At 47.4% G+C, this 13,914-nt stretch overlaps 5 protein-coding genes across 5 annotated transcripts, besides 3 other annotated features; all 5 read right to left on the bottom strand.

Annotated features, from left to right (window-relative positions):
- Window positions 1-364: 364 nt before the first annotated feature.
- Tb11.02.2310 (prostaglandin f synthase) lies at window positions 365-1,195 on the bottom strand (the record flags this gene model as incomplete). The annotated part of the gene is made up of 1 exon (XM_823453.1): window positions 365-1,195. The coding sequence occupies one exon, from the start codon at window positions 1,193-1,195 to the stop codon at window positions 365-367; it is 831 nt and encodes a 276-aa protein (XP_828546.1).
- Window positions 1,196-1,477: 282 nt separating this feature from the next.
- Tb11.02.2300 (mitochondrial DNA polymerase I protein B, putative) lies at window positions 1,478-5,692 on the bottom strand (the record flags this gene model as incomplete). The annotated part of the gene is made up of 1 exon (XM_823452.1): window positions 1,478-5,692. One exon carries the CDS (start codon window positions 5,690-5,692, stop codon window positions 1,478-1,480), a length of 4,215 nt encoding a protein of 1,404 aa, XP_828545.1.
- Window positions 5,693-7,024: 1,332 nt separating this feature from the next.
- Window positions 7,025-7,049: a sequence feature (AT_rich).
- A 294-nt stretch (window positions 7,050-7,343) lies between these two features.
- Window positions 7,344-8,384, bottom strand: Tb11.02.2280 (hypothetical protein, conserved; the record flags this gene model as incomplete). Its single annotated transcript, XM_823451.1, has 1 exon — window positions 7,344-8,384. One exon carries the CDS (start codon window positions 8,382-8,384, stop codon window positions 7,344-7,346), a length of 1,041 nt encoding a protein of 346 aa, XP_828544.1.
- Window positions 8,385-9,229: 845 nt separating this feature from the next.
- Tb11.02.2270 (hypothetical protein, conserved) lies at window positions 9,230-9,559 on the bottom strand (the record flags this gene model as incomplete). The annotated part of the gene is made up of 1 exon (XM_823450.1): window positions 9,230-9,559. The coding sequence occupies one exon, from the start codon at window positions 9,557-9,559 to the stop codon at window positions 9,230-9,232; it is 330 nt and encodes a 109-aa protein (XP_828543.1).
- Window positions 9,560-10,166: 607 nt separating this feature from the next.
- Window positions 10,167-10,210: a microsatellite.
- Window positions 10,211-10,770: 560 nt separating this feature from the next.
- Window positions 10,771-10,818: a microsatellite.
- Window positions 10,819-11,367: 549 nt separating this feature from the next.
- Window positions 11,368-13,440, bottom strand: Tb11.02.2260 (kinesin, putative; the record flags this gene model as incomplete). The annotated part of the gene is made up of 1 exon (XM_823449.1): window positions 11,368-13,440. The coding sequence occupies one exon, from the start codon at window positions 13,438-13,440 to the stop codon at window positions 11,368-11,370; it is 2,073 nt and encodes a 690-aa protein (XP_828542.1).
- Between the last annotated feature and the right edge of the window lie 474 nt (window positions 13,441-13,914).

The raw sequence follows: 13,914 nt of genomic DNA, 5'->3' as shown, positions 1-13,914 counted from the left end.
ACGTTCGTTCCTACGCTTCAGTTGTATTCACGCACGTGCGTTTGCATGCGGCAGTGAGATTGAAGAAGAACAAGCAACCGGTTGAGCAAGCAAAGAAAAGGCACTAACATGGCACGCCCAGGCGCAAGGTCCATATCCTTGCCGCCCACTCCCCCGTCCTACGCAGTGTCACACATTTATTCACTACGGAAAACATAAATACCGTCCTCGTTCGCAGGACAAAAGAGCAGTGAGATGAATAGTAGCCGCGATGCTAGGAAAAAAAAATAGTTAAATGAGAGATCAAAGTATAGGTTGAAAGCCCACTCAAAGGTGAGATGGCAATCCGTCCAGTGTTACTACTCGAACACCGCACCCTTGGGCATCAAAAGTCGTTCATGAAGACCTCCGGATCGGGGCCGTAGCGGTGGCCGGCATTCATACCATCGATGACTTGAATGTCCTCCGCAGTTAGTTCGAAGTCAAATATATTGCCATTTTCCTTGATGCGGGCCTCGTTGCCCGATTTGGGAATCGTGATGACCCCTGCTTGTATTTCCCAGCGGAGCATCACCTGCGCAGCTGTCTTACCATACTTTCCTCCGATAGCTTTCAGACGGGCGTCTTCGACGAGATGTCCTTGACCAAGCGGCGACCAGGCAGTGACGGCGATGTTCTTCGACTTGCAGTACTCGCAGAGTGCCTTCTGATTGAGCAGCGGATGGAGCTCGATCTGGTTAACCATCGGTGCAACCTTACAGTGCTTTAGCAGTTCCTCGATGTGGTGCTCGTGAAAGTTGGAAACGCCAATGGCGCGCACCTTCTTATCGGCGTACAGTTTCTCAAACGCCTTCCATGTGTCGATAAACTTGTCCTTCCCCGGCCAGTGGATGAGGTATAGGTCAACATATTCCAGGCCGAGCTTCTTAATGCTCTTCTCAAATGCGCTCAGCGTGCTCTCATATCCCTGGTCGGAGTTCCAAAGCTTCGTCGTGACGAATAGCTCTTCCCGCGGTACACCACATGAGGCAATGGCCCTGCCAGCGCTTTCTTCATTTTTATAGATGGCTGCAGTATCGATGTGACGATAGCCGCTTTTTATGGCCCACATCGTCGCCGTCTCGGCTTCATTGCCATCCTGTAACTTCCACATACCGAAACCAAGAACTGGCATCATCACTCCATTCGAGAGTTTTAGGGATTGAGTGAGAGCCATGTTGAAGAAATGGGGGTGTACTTATATACCGTTAACTGTGATGTTTTTCCTTTATTTCTTTTGAATTTTTTACTTTGTAAGTTTGTTAGAGGATAAAATTTCTTGTTTTGGGGAAGAAAAGTACGGTGAAACATTCTGTATAGAAAAGAAAAAAGGGCTTAAGGCACTTCTGCCCTCGCCCTAAAGTTATTTCGGCAGAATGTGGTCCTTTCTTCTTTTAACAGAGGGTATTGAAACTGTGCAATGTTCGCGTAATGCAAAGAAACAGGTGCGGTCCACCTTTTACACCGTAATTTCTACACTGTCAGTAACTTCCTTACTAAGTTCGGGTATAAGTGCATCTAACTCTGACGATTTGCTTCGCTGCTGTGACGCGAGCGCGCTGAAATCATCCTTGACGGATTCCATGGCACACATATCCACGCCACAGTCCACTGAAACCTTCAGCGGAACTTTCAACTTAACACCTGGGAATGTCTTTGCCACGTACGTGTCTACTTCTTCCATGATGGTGCGCGTCTCGTGTACACATTCCTCAAGGACACTCATGTGGCAGTCGAGCCAAAGCGAATCGTGTACGAAGTTTATCATAAAGGCTTTTTGGCCGTAAAAACTTTTGCGCACGAATTGACGAAATACGCGCCCAATCATCATTTGGGCAAGTTCCGCACCAAAGCTTTGAATGGGGTAATTTTTCACTGGAGGAAGGTTGAGCACTACATCTCGGGTTTTGTAACATACGCGTAGGCCTGTAGGGAGCTCAACAATGAAGTGTGTTGGCAGACCGGGATTATTTGCCCGCAGAGCAACCGTCCGAGCGAGACGGTGGAAGCGCGATATACCTGGATATTCTTCCTCTTCCCTGCGTATACATTCCTGAAGATCCTGAACGGGGATACCAGTCGTTTTGTGAAGCAGCGGCACGCCTGCACCATACAAACGCTGAAACGAGAAAGTCTTGGCCACTTTACGTAGCTTGAGAAATTTGGCCTCTCCACGCTTGTATCCGTTATAGATTTCATCATAGGATATTCCACTGAAAAACGAAGCGCGTTTCACGTGGAAGTCGACCCCCTGGTTTAGGTCTGAAACGAGCCTTTCGTCCTCACAGAGAACAGCCATAACAACAATCTCCAGCTGCGAGTAGTCAATTTCCACGCAACGGCCCTTCTCACCAAACCTTGATACAAAAAGGTGGCGTAGCGAAGATTTGTCGTCCTTCGGGATATTTTGGCAGCTTGGGTAGGAGCTCGTTGTGCGTGAAGTTGTGGTAGCGGTAAGATCAATATACTGTCTTACCTTATTGTCACTATGAAGGATGGACAGCCGGCCATCAGTTCCCGAGTGGAGAAAATTTGCGGAGCCACGCTCTAATTGCAACTTTTGTAGTAGAAGCCCCGCTACCTCCAGCTTGTGCCGCTGTAACACGACAAATGTTGCCTCATCGAGGTGGCGCTTGCGAAGCTGTTCAATGGTTCGTTTTTCTTTTATCGCCTTGAAGCATACGCCAGGTAACTGAACTGTGACGCAATCCTTTCGTCGCTCCTGCGGAAGAAAACACCCAACACCTGGGTACAATACCAGCGTGCGTACAGCATGGCTAAGCACCTCATCGCGCTGCTTGACGGCATCCTTTCCCCCGATACCGAAAGCGTTAACGAGAACAAACCACAGCATTTTCGCATCCGTGTCGGCACGGTGAAGTTCTCCGTCGGCCTCTACACGCAAGCCTTCTACGAGGGAAGAGAGACGAAGTGAGTTGGTCAATATATCCAGCACCCCTCTGTCAAACTTCGAATCTTTCTTTGACCCCTGCAGTTCCTGCTTGAGACCCTTAAGTATAGTGAGCGAATCACAAAAGAGAAGGTTCTCTGTATCCACACTTTCAGACCGAAAAGCGCGGCGAAGGAGCGGTTCATCAAGGGCGAAAACATTGTGACCTATGAGGATTGTAACTTCATCCTCATCGCGCTGCCCTTCACTCAGCCGCAAGTACCGTGCAAAGGCTTGTGTAACCTCTGACAAACGCGGAGCTCCCTGCACCATACTGTCGGTTATGTGATGGATAGCGGTAGACTGTGGCGGGATGGGGCGTTGCGGATTTACCAATGAGCTAAAAGACGTCCCCTCCACGGGATCAAATGCAGCAACCTCAATTATGGCGTCAGTCGCTGTATTCAATCCCGTGGATTCAATATCAAATACAACTAGTCTGTACTTGCGCCTCCGGGAGCTTCCGTCCGCATCAAAGAATCGTGCCACACGCTGTGGTAAACGCCCAGCTCCCCGCAACCCTCTTTCAGAAGCGAACCGCTGTAGGTGCACATCTGCCGACATGAGCCCGAGGTTGCCGTATTTATGGCAGAGATGAATGAGATGGGCGGTCCATGTGGAGGAATCACGCGAAATGTCTGTGTAGCCCAACGTAATGCTTCCACCGAAGAAGTAGGCCTGAAGGTGTTGTAAGGAAGTCCAGTCGAAGAACCGTTGCATGTCAAGTGGTATTTCATCGGGTGCATAAAGAGAGAGAGACTTGTCGATAGCCAATAACCGATTACGGATCGCCTGTGCCTGCAGAGTTGCCTCCTTGGAATCGATGTGAATTCCAGCCTTCTCTATGGAAGCCATCGCTAGCAACGAATCCATCCGATGGGCGACACAAATCAATTGGCTATTCCCACAGGCCTTTTTGAGTTGTTCTTGAAAAACACGGGATATAGCATCCACTGCGGCTACCAGGTAGTGTTGAATAAATGCAATGGGGAGGTCTGGCGTACTGAGCCCCAAAACCGACGACTGTGGTGTGAGGATGCCGTATTTCATTGCCACGTCGTGAAGGCTATTGCTGCCAGACTGACACCTCTGGGCGTCGAGGAGGTATTCTGCGAACATCGTGCACCACACCCTTCCCCCACGCTTTAAGAAACGTCGGAGTTCGGGATCGTCCCATATCAATAACACGAAGTGTTTAACATCGTGACACACAATAACATCGAACCCTTCCAATGAGGGTAGCTTGAACTCCCCGCGGGAAGAGTACTTGGTCCATGGCTCCACAACCTGTTGCTGATAGTCCATAATGCTAGTAGCTACCACATAATTCGCAGGTGCGTGGGGGTTTGCCGGTCGAGTGTATGCAGCAAATTCCGTCGCCATGAATGCAATCACAAGGTACTTTTTGTACTTGCGCATTTGTGCCTTTTCACATGACACACGCTTATCGAGTGAAAGAACACGAAGCCACTTCTCCACCTCAGAGTTTGTTACTGCCGGCATGTTATTTTCGCTGCTTAAGGAAGCCTGCTTCTCTAGTAAATTTTCTCTCGTTCGCTTGTACTGCTGGGTGCGAATATTATTTCCTACAGTTGCGTACACTTCAAAGCTGAAATCTGCGTCGAGAGAACCTTTTACCTCACATAGCGATGACCAGTACCGGGCCGGATCCGACTGATATACCCCACGATACTTTTCCCCAATCTCTGATGGGAAGACAAGGTAACAAGTGCGTCCCATTTTTGTGAGCGCGGTACGACATCGCAGTAATGTGGGACGATCTGTACGGTTCGTTGGGAGAAATATCACCTGCTTTGCTTGCCTCTCTAAGAGGCAGCCCAAAACGTCGGAAAGCATCCCCTTTGCTCCATATCGTTTTTTCTGAAGCGGCTCATAAAGGGCCACGTTAAGTCCGCGGGAACCTGCGCGCACCAGGTGAATAACATATATGGTAAACCGTGGCGCGACGAGGCGGTTCAAAGTAATAATGGGGTCCTCCTCGCTGGATTTGAAGACGAGCGTGCGCAGGTGTACCCAATGGGCGCGAAACCACTCTTCGGTGAGTGGCTCCGACGCATGCTTGCCGCGACCTTTTGTCACGATACGAACAGGCGACTGCTGGGGATCTAGTGTCTTTATGATTTCTAAGCTATCAACACTGAGAACAGGAATGATGCCACACCGTTTCAGTTCACCGCTGAGTCGCGTCAGGTGAGGGGCCAGAGCTCCCCGCTCCTCTTCGTCGGCCACAATGGGAATCATAATCGCTTGTGTCATGCCGCGTGTGTATTGCATTAGTTCGTCCGCCAAACCTGATACGTCTGACTCACCATCAGCTGGAGAGCGGACTGCATTGCAATCTTTCTCGACCGAAAAGAGGTAAAAGTTTTTCGATCCAGTATCATATGAGACCAAAAAGATTGGAAGTTCCTCGTTGACACGCTCATCTTGTCCTTGTTGTCGCATGACGTAGCTATCTTTTTGTTGCTTGAGGTCTCGGAGCACTCGGTCGTAGTGGCGGCGAACGCTCTCCTGCGCCCCAACGCCGGGAAGACATGGAACTCGAAAGAACTCTGCAAAACCCTTGGCATCATCAGCAAATGGTTTCGAACTTTTCAGGGCTTCTTGCACCTTTACAAGAGCGGCGAAGGTAGAGACACATCTTAAGTTCGACTGTGCAATTCCCCTGTGTACCCTCCGTATCCAGCAGCTATTTAGCCGCATGCACACTCACTCTATATGAAAGTCTATATCTATACAAATAGGCACGTATACCTCTCTTTCTATATGCCCTTGTGCTACACGTGATAGCCCTTTTTTAAAATATAAAACCAATGTAGGGGAGGGGGCGGAGGAAGGCGGAGAGGAAATACAAGAAATGTACAGTCCACAGCTGTGAATAACGGTTCTCCCCCCCCCCCTGTCTCGTACGCGTGCACGATATCGTACATGCACGCCAATATGCACACTTTTATCACTATGCGGACCACCAGAATATACACTCGACACCAGCGGTAACCTTTGCCTCATGGATATAATTCCATATTGTCTTGCGTGCCACCTTAACAAGTAAAATGAGAAGAATGCCGCCACATTTCAATTTTCCATCGGCGCTGAGTTTCCCTGAGGAGGTTACGCCTTCAACGCCACCATCGATTAAAGACCACTACGTGAGTAGACGGAAGAGCACTGCCAAAACTTAATTCCGGTCATGCCTCGGTTAGCACCCGCTGGGACACCGGCGAGCACCGCTCATCCGACGCGAGGAAAAAAAAGACAGAAAAATGGCACAAGTGGGAACAATCTCTACTCTGCACCATGTCAGCTGAATTACGGACTTCCTGCCACTTAATATGCGAGGGGGGGGGGAAAAAGCTGTTTTAAAAAAATCCATCTTTTTGGTGGCGACCCACCCGTTCCGTTTTCTCCCGATACCCGGATTTGTTGTAAACTCAGTCGTGCGGACACACGAACGGTGGGCAAACAACAACAAAAAATTGCACACATTCCACGTACTAAGTGACTACATATAAATCAAAGTGAAATGGTCCATCCCCAAAACATGCCACGACATGGGTAATTACATTAATTGACCACAACATAATTCTTCCACGCCCCACGCTATGGTATTTGTGGCTTCACACCGGAGTCAACGGAAGATACTACATTTTCATCTCTTTAATCTCCACAGTAAACTTTAAGTAAACGCACATCGGAACGGAATCCAGGAACAGTTTCATTTATTCTTGTGCGGTATATATGGCAAAAATAAAAATAAAAAAAAGCACTCAACCCCTTTCCTCCTTTCCCCTCCTCCACACCGCGCTGAAAGATAGAAGCTGGAGCCATTTTCTGGCTTTCAACACGTACGCAGAACGGCACTAACACCAGAAACTTTTTAATTATCAAACGCTTAGCGACCAAAGAGCATGAAGGAACTGCAACAATAAAACGAAAAAGGAGGATACATGTGATACACGAGACGTGAGGAACAGTGTGCCGCGGCGCAAATACTGCACAGTTTAGCAGGCGAATAATGTCATTACACACACACGCAAAAAAAAATAAAAAAATATATATACCAACAAAATAAGGGAGCATCAAACAGTATCTTAAGAGTTATATAGTTACCATCTGTGCTCACTTCGAAACGACCAAAGAAAAAAAAACAAAAATGATAGGGGAAAATTTAAAAAAAACAACTTATACATGTATGTGAAGTAACAACGATAAATTAACGAGAAAGGTTCCCAACGCAAACTTCCCAATAGTGGGCGGTTACACGGTGCAACTTTTTTTTTTTTTTTGAAACACCCATACATCATGACAACGTGGGGTGTCCAATCCGTCCCGGAATGACCTTCACATCTCGCCATTACGACTTCTCCCCTGAGGCGGGAGACTTTTCATCTGACTTCTGTTGTTCAGTTGGTTGTGACCCAATTCGCGGTGCCGCGACAGTTCCCAACTTCTTCAACCGCTCCACCTCCTTCATTGCCTCCATGTACATTTTCGCTTCCTCTTGTCGTTTCCGTTCCAGCAGTGTTGTCTGTGCAGTCATTTGCCTGCGCAGCGCAAAGAGTTCCTTCTGTCGTTTGTAGCATTTACCCATACCGTAGAGAGACCCCAGAGTAACAGAGAACCAGAAGAAAATGTACATGGTATGCACAGAAGGGGGTAAGTGGACGTAAGTTATTTCATCTACGCTGCGTCGCCATGGCCACGGGTGGCCGCGCACCATTCGCTGGTCATCTCCCGAATAGTCCTCAATCATTTCCAAGTAGTAATGCCGCGCACCGTGCTTTTCTACCGACTCCTCTGCACGATCAGGTCCCCACCTGCGCTTGTAGTAGTGGACCGCCATGTTCCATGGGCGCATGACCAGCCACGATAAATCCGCGGCAACGGGGCCCTCATTGTCTTTATTCGGTCCCCAAATTAGTGAAGCAGACATGTATTCCTCACGCCGGAATATGCCACGCACTGAACCCGGTGTGAAACCCTCGCCAACGTACTGCATGAGGAGAGTCCTGTGCTTTCCGGCGTCTATGGGAACCCAGCCACGGTTCACCATTATGAACTGACCGGTGTGGGCAATCTCAAAAGGCGTCACCACCAGAAATCCCCCGTTACTCTCTTCGTTTGAAGAGGCTCCCTTATAAGTCGGAAGAGCACGCGGGCCCACAAGCATGGAGCCTTCGTTATCAAATGTGCCCTCGAAGGCGGCTGGGAGGAATTCAAACTCGTCGATGGTGGCATCTCCTGGTGGAAGTTCATATACTGGAGGTTTGCGGATATTCTTGTGGTTTTCCATCAAACGGCGCTTCTGCCGCCGGCGATGCAGTTGCCAGATTCCCGCGTTGAACGACATTACACCGCTCGTAAGGAACATGAAACCCATGTAATCTGGCCTCATGTTGTCTGCCTTTTATTTACGTAATGCTTATACTTATTTACCTAACCCGAAGGTGGAAGGTGTTCTTTCCCTGCCTTCACTTCCACTTTTTTCTTTCGTTACCACACACAAACCGTACGAAGTCGGTGTTGCGGAAGAGCCCTTTCCGCACTTCCCCCCCCCCTGTAGTTTCACGTGATGTGAGAAGCCCTTGTAACTGCCCCTTAAAAAAAAAAACGTGGATGCTATGTGAGCAGACGCCAACACAATGTTGAAAGCAGACGCTTACGGGGAATCCGAGATTTAAGGGGGAAAAAAAGAAAGGAAAAAAAACTCACCAAGCCGTGGTAAAAAGAAGCGAAAAGGGAAGTTGTGAAGTAAATTATGGTCACACTTCACTGCACTACACCTGTACTGAAGCAAATGAGACACGACAGCAACTCACAATTTGTATGTTTCCCTTCGCACTTCAGCCGTTTCCTCTTTAGATACAAATATGTACAATACAACCGCCAGATAATTCGTATGCCTCACACGGTGAAGCGAAAAGGGAGATGTAAAAAAAGAGGGGGAGCAGAAAAATATGAGACAAAAGAGAACACAACACCTCACTCATCGCTGTATTGAAACACCACAGCTAATACATCTCATGGATCCCTCATCCTCACAGTAGTCGAAACAGCAAATAATTAAGCGAGCGAAGCCGCAGAAACTCGAGGAGGCGGCACTGAAGGGCGGTAAAAAAGAAATCCCCCCACTAGATGTTTTTTTCCCCCCTCCTCCCCCGTAGGAAACGGGAGGAAAAGACACAAATAAGGGCGGAGCCAAACTTCCCCACAATATATAAAAAAAAACACAACATTTCATTACGCTGAACATCCGTCAAGAATATCGCTGAGTTCCTGGTAGAGCCTCTTCATGTTTACGAAGTTTCCTTTGCTTTCTGCCAAGGCATCGGCGTATTGGGTACATCGCTGCTCCGCTCTTAATAATTCGTCATGGAGTTTCAAAATCGGGGCATCCGCGTGATGCTTTCGTATTTGAGCTCTAAATGACTCCACTTCCATATGCTGACGGTCCGAGCCGCTCCTCTCCCTGACACTTTGTGGATTCTGCAATTTCAAATTTTCCTTTAGTCTATTGGTTTCACTTCTCAGTTGCTCCACCTCTTCTCGAAGACGCTCAATGCCCGGCATATTTCCCTCCAAGACACGAGTCAAAAATAACTCGTCTTACCCCCTTCCTTCTTTTTGTTTTTTTTTTAAAGAACTAATTATTTGGTTTGTTTTTTCCACACGCACACACACCGCACTTTCGCGGGTGGAAAATCCCTCCCTATTACCTAAAGGGACAGGAGAGGAGCTACACCTTGTTACCTATTAAAAAGGATTGGAATGAGGAAAAACGAAAAGGGGGAGGAAAAAAATAATAATAAAACAAGCGTGCGGGAATAACGTCAGACGTAATACAACTGAGACATGAGTTGATGAAATGGAACCACAAATATATATGAAGGTGAAATATAAAATGCGTATATATATATATACACGAATGCCATTCATCGCACATATGCGGCAAGTAGTTACCCAATGAGGCCGCAGTTGCAACCCCACTTGATGACTTGCTCATTTGTTAAATGCATTTCTTCATACATACTTGATTTAGCGGCCAAAAATACCACAACCCGATGGCACATTTCCCTCGCTTTCTTTTCCATTTCTTCGGTTCCTTCTACTCTCTCCCCCTAATTCCTTTTTCTCTCATTCCTTCACACATATACACACTGCCCTATACCGATGAAACTATATATAAATAAATAAATAAATATATATATATATATATATATAGGAGGAAAAAGCATAAATTCGAAAAAAAAAAGCGCCAGCAACAAATAAAAGCATTAATATTCACAATAATAACAATGTTGGGTTAATTTAGTCAGTTAAGTGACGAACATCTTGACCATAATATAAGTGTACTGATAACGACAGCAGAGATGTAAGCAGGAATCAACAATAACGACGGTAGAAAATACGGGTGCGCGTCAAAGCAAAACAGAATACCCAATCAGGGGTGTGCGGAGGGAGGGGGACCCAACAATTTGTTGAAATGAAAACAAACAAACAAACAAAAAAGAACAATAATGCAAAAGCACAATGGTAATAACACCACACGGGGGGGGACGACAACAACACGGCACGTCTTCACATGCATCGGTCGCCGGGAGCATAATTCCCAATGAGAAAATGAGAGAGAAATTGTGGGGAGGGGGGAGGGGAAGCGAGTATGTGTGTAAGGAAGAAAGGAAGGAGGGGAGCGAAATCACATTTTCATTTCCTTTTTTTTTCTTTCCTCCAAGTTTGTTGCAGCTCCTTTCACCACCACGGGTTACCGCAATTCAATGCTCTTATTTACTGTTCTAGTTATATATATATATATTTATTCATATATTTATGCACAGTTGCATACTCGTAACACATTTACTCACCTTTTTCGCCCACAGGGCGGAGGCCAGAGGAAAATAGGGGTACGGAAGCGGGGAGGGGAAAAGGGAAAAGGGAGAAAGCAGAAAGTGAAAGATTAAACAAAAAAAAAAGTAGAAACCAATTGAAGGAAACGTGAACTGAACCGAATGAGAATACTGCGGTACGTCAACACCTGTCACCGCTTCTTCCTTTAATCTTTTTTTAAAAAAAACCTCTTCCGTTCCCTTCCTCGCCGATACCGGAAAGGCAACTGGTAGTTAGTAAGCATAAGCGTTACCCTACGCTAGTGGATAGTAAAAAAAACTAAAAACAGGGGCTCTGCAGCACGGGCATAGTGGAACGAAGAAAAAAGAAAGCGAAAAAATATATATATACTCGATTGCAGGAAAAAAAAGTCCTCTATTAACTGCAATCCGCTCTGTCAATTAACTAAATACGTGCCGGATATATAAAGAAATAAACAAATATATGTGGATATATGCTTGTGCGCACTGAGGCATGTGATTTAATTTGCAGGTTCACACGCTTTCAAGTTCATGAAGCTTTGAAGCCTTAGTGGTGCCCTCATTCACACGCTCCCGAAGAATGTTATTTTCTTCTGAAACCCGCTCTGCGTAGTCACGAACCAATTGCAGATGCATTTCTACCGAGTCTTTCATATGCTTCTCTAGAGAAGAGTCACACACAGTGTGCAAGCAACCATAGGCAGCGTAAGGGCAAACACAACCTTCACCTCCAACTCGGCTGCTATTTTCTCCACTGATAGTTGGGGCGGTTCTGCAAACTTCCTTGTCGGCATCATCGTCCTCGCTGTTGGGGTGACTTTGTAGGCTTTCGGTGAAAGCGCTGGTAACCGGTGGGTGTTTCCTGTCGGGGGCTGAGGAGGGTGCGTGCAAAGCGGGAAGTGAAAAATTGTCTTCAAGTGGCCCTAAGGGTTTTCGCCCTTCCCGAAGCTGCACACTTGATTTTGTTCGAGAGATTGCCTCAAGCTGCTTCAACGACTGGTTCCTTAACATCCGAGGCCGTTGCCGCCATTCCTTTCCGTTTGTTATCTTCCACACCTCTTCACCCGAATCCCTAATCCTTGACGGTGACACTCGCCTGCAGTTTGGGTTCCTTACACACACCGAGGCATGAGCATCTACGCAAACTTTTCTAAAATATTGCAGACAATAAGGACAGGCGATCTTCATCATCGTGCACACGTCTTCGTGCCTCTTCAATGAGTGACGTGGAAACCCCTGTCCACAATAACGACACTTCTCTAGTTTGGCCCCGCAATCCATCAGAGTGTGTTTCTCCAAACCACAGCGCATCACGTGGCATGTGCACAACGGACAGCGCACTAGAGATCGGGAACAACGACGATTGTGCCGTGGAATATCACCGCGCACTAACAGTTCATTACAGCGAGGACATCGTACGGGAAACTCGCTACACTCCTCGATGTGCCCTTCGAGGTTATGTTTTTCTACCACTTGTCTACAGTGCGGACATCGTGTGGACAAACGCACGCATGTGTGGGATGCATCAGGGCGTACGGGGCCATTGCAGTTGGGGCATGTCATCGATATCTTACGGCTGAAGCCGTCATCGGAGGGGGCTTTAAGGTCCCTTATGCGGTTAGCATACCGCAACGTGTTCAGCGTATCCTCACAGTGCCGCTGCAAGGGTGAAACTGTCGCTATGAAACATGTCTTACAATTACCAATAAAACTTTCACGCAGCACCTGCGTCAACTTGGAGGCACGAAAAGGAATATGCCGTCTGTTCCTTGACATGGCCCGAATACATTCCTTGAGGGCCAACAGAGACTTGTTTATCTCAGCTCCTTCATGTCGTCCCCTTGTATCACTACTTGTCGTATCCGCAGCCCGCTCACTACCGGCTAAATCTATAAGAGTGACTCGGCCACCATGCGGCTCACCCTGATAATTGAGAACCTTGATTTCCAGCACTGCGTGCGATCGGGAGCTCGTGTCGTTTGCGAGCGTTGACCCAGATGAACGCAGCGACTCTCCTTTTGAAATGAGTTTATATACCTCCTTGTCACATGTGACAACTTTCTCCGACAACCCGACAATCCGAAGATTGTCAGCCTCATCCTGCATCATTTTCAACTGTGTCCGTCCATTCAACAAGTCAAAGAGCTTAGAACCGTAAACCTCATAGAAGCTAACCGCAAGCTTGCGAGTGGTTTCTTCGCCAATCAGCTCCCTAATGGCGTATCCATACAACCCTATGGTCTTGCTGCCGTGACCCAACATGGTGTGTGTTTTCCCACTGCCCGTCTGGCCAAAGGCAATAACCACAACGCTTCCCCCGTTCTGTACATCCGACAGCAACGGTTGACAGCACACCTTGTATACCACATCGTTTGCCACAGACTCATCAAATACATAATCAAATGCAAAAGCTGAGGTCTCCACCACTGCCTTAAGGTCAACGCGTGTCTTCGGTTCGTGCACTGATATGGTGCGACAGTCCTCACATGTAACAATGTCCTTGTCTCCCGAGTTTCCATTATTTGCGATTGGCCTCTTGCGTATAGCTACGGTGATTGAACTCGTAATTGGACAGAGTGAGGTCATGCCCTGGTCTCTAATTGATATGGGTAAAGTTTCCCCCTAGCGCCACAGCCACCAGCTGTCGTACCAATTTATGTGTAATCTATTTATTACTGACAAGTGGTTATGAAGGACAATGCAGTGGGAGCAACAATATTGAGACCAACAACAAGGACACGCAATAAACACGATAAAGTGAGAAACATATCAGAAACTATAGTTGTATTGACATAAACCACCACTACCACTACGAGAGAAAGAGAGGAAAAAAACACAGCTTGCCCGTAAAGAGAGTCACGACGGTAATAACGAAGCCTCAACCACCGGCACACAACTGCCCTCCCCATGCGGTAGCACCGGTATTCCTCATCACATTGTCAAGGCGTTACGCAACTCATTCCATCCCTGACTGCGATTGAAGCGCCTCGCAACACTACACCTCGACGTAAGACAACGAATCTAAGAAATGGTGTGTACAAAACCACTGGGCACAAACGA

This window comes from Trypanosoma brucei, assembly GCF_000002445.2.
Source record: "Trypanosoma brucei brucei TREU927 chromosome 11 chr11_scaffold01 genomic scaffold, whole genome shotgun sequence".
Lineage (NCBI taxonomy): Eukaryota > Euglenozoa > Kinetoplastea > Trypanosomatida > Trypanosomatidae > Trypanosoma > Trypanosoma brucei.
The sequence above is the reverse complement of the archived record's forward strand: the minus strand, read 5'-3'. Positions and strand labels throughout refer to the sequence as shown.